The sequence below is a fragment of the Pediculus humanus genome, genomic scaffold, assembly GCF_000006295.1.
Source record: "Pediculus humanus corporis 1103172107500 genomic scaffold, whole genome shotgun sequence".
Lineage (NCBI taxonomy): Eukaryota > Metazoa > Arthropoda > Insecta > Psocodea > Pediculidae > Pediculus > Pediculus humanus.
Genome location: NW_002987116.1, coordinates 532,717 through 539,557, shown reverse-complemented (window position 1 = coordinate 539,557; position 6,841 = coordinate 532,717). Strand labels below are relative to the sequence as shown.

The following is a 6,841-nucleotide window of genomic DNA, read 5'->3' as shown; positions in this document are numbered from 1 at the left end:
TTTAAATTAAAATAAAAATAAAAAAATTTAATTATTATTATTATTACTATTACTATTATTATTATTATTATTATTATTATTGTACATATAAAATTACATTATCTATACATTATTATCATTATTGTTTTTTTTTTTCTGTTTTTGATTTTATTAAAAAAGTGTTTTTATTAAAAAGAAAAATTCATTTTTATTATTATTATTATTATTATTATTATTATTATTATTATTATTATATCAAAATCGTCGTCGTCGTCTTTACCGTCACATAATCTTTCTTTACATAAAAGGAAATATTATAAATAAATAAATAATAATAATAATATGTTTTTGTTTTTTTTTTTCCATATAAATATAATTTCATATTTTTATTATAAAACCCACATTATTTAATACATAAAATTATAATAATAATAATAATAATAAAAAATAAAAATAAATAAATAAATAATTAATTAATTAAGAACAAAAATATTTAATCCATTAAAAAAAATAATAATAATAAAAATAATTCATAAATATGATTTCGATATTAACGTTAACAATGTTGATGACGATGACGATGATGATGATGTAAATGAGTCCGAAGATTATTATTATTATTATTATTATTAATATTATTATTATTATTATTATTATTATTATTATTATTATTATTATTATTATTATTATTATTATTATTACCTGTTTTGAATTTAAATAAAAAAAAAAAAAAAAAAAACGCGACGGAGCGTAAAACAATTTATTTATTTATTTTTATTTTAATTCATCATCGTCATCGATAATATTATTATTATTATTACTATTATTATTATTATTACAGTTTTTAAAGTGAATTATGTAATTAAATATCGCCCTCATCATTTGAAATTAAAAACTCCCGTCAGAATTTTCCTTTAATTTTTCTTTTTTTTTTTTTCTCTCTAAATTTTCATCTACGGTAATAAAAAAAAATGAATCCAAACAATAATAATAATAGTTATAATAATAATAATCATAATAATAATAATAATCATAATAATGATAATAAACCGTTCGAAATGTAAAAAAATTAATCAAAATCGAATAAACTACGCGTTTTTTTCTTTTTTCCTTTTTTTTTTGGGGGGGGGGAGGAGGGGAATCCAACATTTTTTTTCCCCGCATATAACAAAGCATATAAATCATACGGATACGAATTAACAAAAAATCTAATAATAATAATAATAATAATAATAATAATAATAATAATAATAATAATAATAATAATAATGATAATAATATTAATACAAAACGATGAAAAAAACTGGAATAAAGAAAGGATAGACAGAAAGATAGAGAAAGAGATAGAGAGATTGAAAAAGAGTTTAAAACCGACATATAAATTATCATATTTTCTTTTTTCCTTTTTTTCCTTTTTTTTTCTTCATTATTTTATTTTCCTTTTTTTAAATTTCACTTTCGCGCCTTTTTTTTTTTTTTTAAAACAAAAGAAAAAAATACAGAAAATTAAAAAATTAAAAAAAAATTAAAACCACATCCTTCATATTTCGGTCGAATAAAAAAAAATTTTATTTATTTTCCATTTTCATCATCATCATCATCATCATCATCATCATCATCATTCTTCTTCTTATCATCATCATCATCATCATCATCATCACGTTTCCACATGGGAATATCATCTACTTAAGTTTAAATACAATTAATTAAACCTAAATTCTAATTCCGATATATATATATATCATTTATAAATACAAAATAATAATAATAATAATAATAATAATAATAAATGAACGGCCGAAAAAAATAAAATTTAAAATAATAATAATAAAAAATATTAAAATATTCAAAAAAAAAAATTAATAATTAAATAATAATAATAATAATAATAATAATAAATTTAATACAGTGCTCAACTTTAACCGGTGGTGATGGACGACACGATTTTTTTTTTTTTTTGTTACCGATTGTTTTGTTTGTTTTTGTTTGTTTTACAACAACCGCGAAAATTTTTAAATTTTTAGTTTTATGTATATTATATATATATATATATATAAAAAAAAAAAAAAAATTATTTTTCTTTTAAATAACACTTAAATGCATACAAAATGTTTGTTTGTTTGTTTGTTTGTTTTTATCATTGTTGTCACCGTTTTTCATTTTTTTTTTTTTTTTTTTTTTAAAACTAACTGAACAGAGTACTTCTTTTTCTCTTATTATTATTATTTTTCATTTCACTTAATTAAATGTTTTGGCTCCTTTTTTCTCTTGACAGCAGACTTTTTTTCATTTAGCACGAAGAAGTAAAAGTAAAAAAAAAAACTGTTTCCGGTCTAGCTATTTCATACACGTGTATAAACAAAAAAAAATTGTGGAGGGGGGGGCGGAGCGGAGAGAGAGAAAGAGAGAAAGAAAGAAAAAAGTAGTCCATGTATAAAAGAAAGAGAAAGAGAGAAAGAAAGAAAAAAAGTAGTCCATGTATAAAAAGAGAAAGAAAGAGAGAGTGAGAGTGAGAGTGAGAGAAATACCAAAGGCAATTGATTCTAACGGTAAATTATTTCTTTTTCTTTTTTTTAAATATTAAAATGAAACAACTTATTGCTTCGTATCCTGTCCACGTGAACATCCTGGAAATGCTACGTCACAAGGATCGCAAGGAACTTCGCATTTAAATATTTGTCCCATGCTTAAATCTACGGATACCGTCGCGTTGGCGTTTACGGAATTACCATTTCCTAAAAAAAAAAAAATTTAAGAAAAATGACACGCCATTTTTTTTTTTTTTTTTTTTTTTTTTTTTCATAACTCTTTTTCTTTTCTTCCATTTTTTTATAATCATCTTTAATTTTTTCTTTTATTTTACCTTCGAGTTTTATTATGCCTTGAGCAGCTGCTTGATTCGTTGCCGTTCGAGCATATTTTTCGTGTACGCTCCTGTGTCGTTTCAATGCGAATCGATCGGCAAAACTAACTTCGCAAATGTCGCATTTGAAAGGTTTTTCACCCGTGTGAACCTAACAAAAATAAAAAAAGTGTTGCGTAAGTGGGGGGGGGCGCGCTCGCTCGCTCGAACGACCGTAAAAAAAAAAAAAATTTTTGTATTTAATTTTCCATTTTCCAACCTTTGAATGATTTTTTAAATGAGTTGCTTGATTAAATTTCGAATCGCACACGTTACACCTGTAAGGTTTTTCTCCCGTGTGTATACCCCTATGATTCCACAGGGTTGAATGTCTGGCAAATGTTTTTTCACAAATCTGTCGGTAAAAAAAATAATAAAAAAAATTTCAATTCCCTTATAATTTTCTTTTAAAAAAAAAAACGTGGAAATAGAAAAAAAAAAGAGAAAACCTCGCATTGATACGGCCGTTCGCCGCTGTGAATCCTTTCGTGATTTTTCAAATGAGGAGACTGGGAAAATTGCATTCCGCATGTGTTACATTTAAAAGGTTTTTCTCCCGTGTGTACTCTACTATGATTTTTAAGGTACGCTGCCTTGGCAAAGCACAGCCCGCAACGCAAACATTTAAACGGTTTATCACCCGTGTGAAGTCTTTTATGAGACCACAAACTTGAATATCTTTGAAAAAAAATTTTTGGGAAAATTTTAATGAATTAAATTTTTTTAAATCGGAATTTAAATTCCATTGATTTACCTAGAAAATGTCCCCTCACATATATTGCACTGAAATGTTTTTTCGGCATGACTTAACTTATGATTTTTTGATCCCCCGATAAATATTATTCCAGATCCGTTACACTGTTGACACTTTGTCACGCAAGGCAATCCCCGCTTTTTCACTGGATGGTGACCCGGTTTCGTTCCTCCCGTTGAGGACGAAGTGGTCGCGCTATTGCCCGAATTTCCACTTCCGCCAAAACTACTCGTGTTATTTTCCATGTGTTTTAAATGAAAAGACTAAAAAATGATAATAATAATTTTTTTATATGAAATTGATATAATTTTAAATTTTATTTTGGAAAATAATAATAATAATACCTCCAAGCAATTTGAACATTTAAATTTCTTTCTTTTTAACCCGGCTATGTGATTCATTGTAACTTCCAAACCACAAATTTCACACGACCTCGTTACTGAAATTTTGGGCTCTGGCTCACTCATAGTAACTAAAAACAAAATTTATAAGTTTTCTTTGCAAGGAAGGAAAATTCAACGAGGTTGGAAAATGAATGTGCCTGATAATGATAAACCTACCCTGATGATCCTTATGTAAAGCATTTTTATGACTTTTAAGTTCCCCTGATAAATTGAAAGACATTCCGCAAATGTCACAATTATATTGTCTATTTTGCTGCTGTTGAGGTTGCTGTTGCTGCGATTGCTGTTGCTGACCCGTTTGTTGCTCTGCATTCTGTTGCTGTGACTGTAATTGCTGTGTTGGACCCTGAAAAAAAAAAAATTTATCTTAAATTTTATTCACGTTCTCTTTGATTACTTTTTTTTTTTTTTTTTTTTTCTTTGTTTCTTTTATTTTATCTAAATTTATTTTTAAAATGAAGTGCTCAATAAAGAGGTGTGTGATTCTTTGATAAATAGAAGTACCAAATTACCGAATTCTGAGCATGAACACGTTTGTGATGATTTAATAACGAGATATGTGCAAAAGCTAAACCACATACATCACATTTGAATGAGGTAGCAGCTGCCAGTGACATTTGATTGACTAATGCATAGTTATATGAAAATGGTTGACCAACATCCAAACGATAACATCCTTTGTCATCCACTACAGCAGTACCAACCGTCGTGCCTGTGGTTGTTTGGACCTATAATTTACAATTAACAATATGAATGAATGAATTTTTTTTTAAAAATTATAAATAAAATTTACAAACTAAATTTTAATTTTAAAAACATAGTTTTATTAATAAAATTAACTCACTGGAACTTTTTGAATCATATTGACGTTATAACAGAAAGGGAATTCCGTTTTGCAATCTGGATCTTTTTTCTCGACTGCTGTTGCAATGTAAACCTGAGGTTGAACTTGAGCTGGTTCAAACATGGCAATAGCTGTGGCAGTAGTCGTAGTTTCATTACCCCTCCCGTTATCTCCCCTATAGGTGAGTGGAGTTGATTCAGTTTGAGTAAATCTAATTATTAAAATTTTCAAAAATGATTTTACAACATTTCTTCATTGTATGAAAGCTTCTTTCGAAGAAATAGCTCACTTTGGTTTTTCTGCCTCTGATTCTAAAAGTAACTTAAAATTACCTATTCGTTGGCTCTGTTTGAGTAAACATGGAGCATTTCCCAACTACAGAACTTGTCGGAATTTTAATTAAACCTCGTTGTTGGCCTGATGAATCGGTTGCTTGAAGAAATAAATGTTGATCTTCCGCTTTTATTACAATCGCATTACTGAGATGCTGTTGGTCAGATCTGGTAGGTTGCTGCAACCATCCTGTGTTAATAGACATACTAAAAAGGAATTGCAAAATAATATAATATACTCTTACACTACTTAATGTGTAAAATAAATTTTTAAATGTAATTGTAGATATTTATTAATAATATTAATAATAATAATTAATATTAATTAATAATAATAATAATAATAATAAAAATAATATTTAAAACAAATAATACTTAACGACAAAGTAAAAAAATGCTTTGACTTTTACTTGCACATCTACAATTAAATCAATAAAATTGAATGTATTTAGATATAATATATGATTAAAGTAGAGCTAAAATAAATTTTAATATTTTTAAAAATGCAATAATTAATTATTTATAGTAATTAAATAAAATTTAAATACACATAAAGGTTAATAAAATGAAATAAATTTTACACATCTTTGTCTCTCAAGAAAGAGACAGAATGAATACAAACAAATAAACAAAACCTGTTTCAGCATCTTCACGTCGATTTTATCATAACCAACACCATTGAATAAAGCATCCAGTTTTATAATTTAACGTTATTCCAAAATATAAATTAAAATAAGTCGTTAAATAACTCTGGAATGAAAAATACCAATCAATAGATGTAAATACCGACAATACGAAATTAATAAAACACATATATATGATTTTTTTTGGTGTTTCCGTTAAAAAAAACTATTTATTACTTTAAAAATGATTTTCTTCACGTGAAACAACGTAAAGGCAATTTATTTAAATAATATAAACATTATAAAACGTAATAAATATACCTAAAATAATAAGAACTTATAATAAAATATATTTCATAGCTTTGATTTACTCGGCGTTTGTAAGCACATCCATTTTACATTTCCTCTTACTGGGGTCCGCGTTCGAAAATAGATCTTTGTAATTGTTCTCTATGACTCAGCTTTAAACGCTAGCAAAATAACGTTCGTAAAACAGTTAGTTAACTTTTCGAATTTCATTTTTTTTTTTTTTTGTCTTTTTTTAAAAAAAAAAAAATTTTATTTTAGGCCTACAAAAAAATACTTTCTCTTATTACTTTATAAAAAATTACTGAAAAAAATATATATTATTAATTACTAAAACGCGAAACCTTTTCTATTAAAAAAAATGTTGATTTATGCTTAAAACAGAGAAATGACAAATATATTTACTTAAATATTTAGATTTACATTGTTAAAATTTTTTATAAATTTTTTTTTATGGAAAAATAAAAAAATATACTGGAATTTATAAATTGGTACTTTTTATCTTATATCTGTATCGTTTTTTAAAATCTTTTTATTAATTATTTATTAATTAATCTTTTTTTATTTATTTAATAGAGAACCTAAAGGGGGTTAAAAAAAAAAAAAAAAACATTTTTAAAAGTACAATATTTTCAAAGTTTATTTATTATTAAATTGTGATTTCCAAAAGTTTTAGAGTAAATTATTCTTTATTTAA

At 25.3% G+C, this 6,841-nt stretch overlaps 1 protein-coding gene across 1 annotated transcript; it reads right to left on the bottom strand.

The window, feature by feature from the left end:
• Positions 1-2,574: 2,574 nt before the first annotated feature.
• On the bottom strand, positions 2,575-5,421 carry Phum_PHUM157190 (zinc finger protein, putative; the record flags this gene model as incomplete). The annotated part of the gene is made up of 10 exons (XM_002424823.1): positions 2,575-2,714; positions 2,786-2,993; positions 3,102-3,236; positions 3,331-3,559; positions 3,636-3,898; positions 3,980-4,107; positions 4,196-4,385; positions 4,552-4,767; positions 4,884-5,094; positions 5,216-5,421. 10 exons carry the CDS (start codon positions 5,419-5,421, stop codon positions 2,575-2,577), a joined length of 1,926 nt encoding a protein of 641 aa, XP_002424868.1.
• Positions 5,422-6,841: the final 1,420 nt, after the last annotated feature.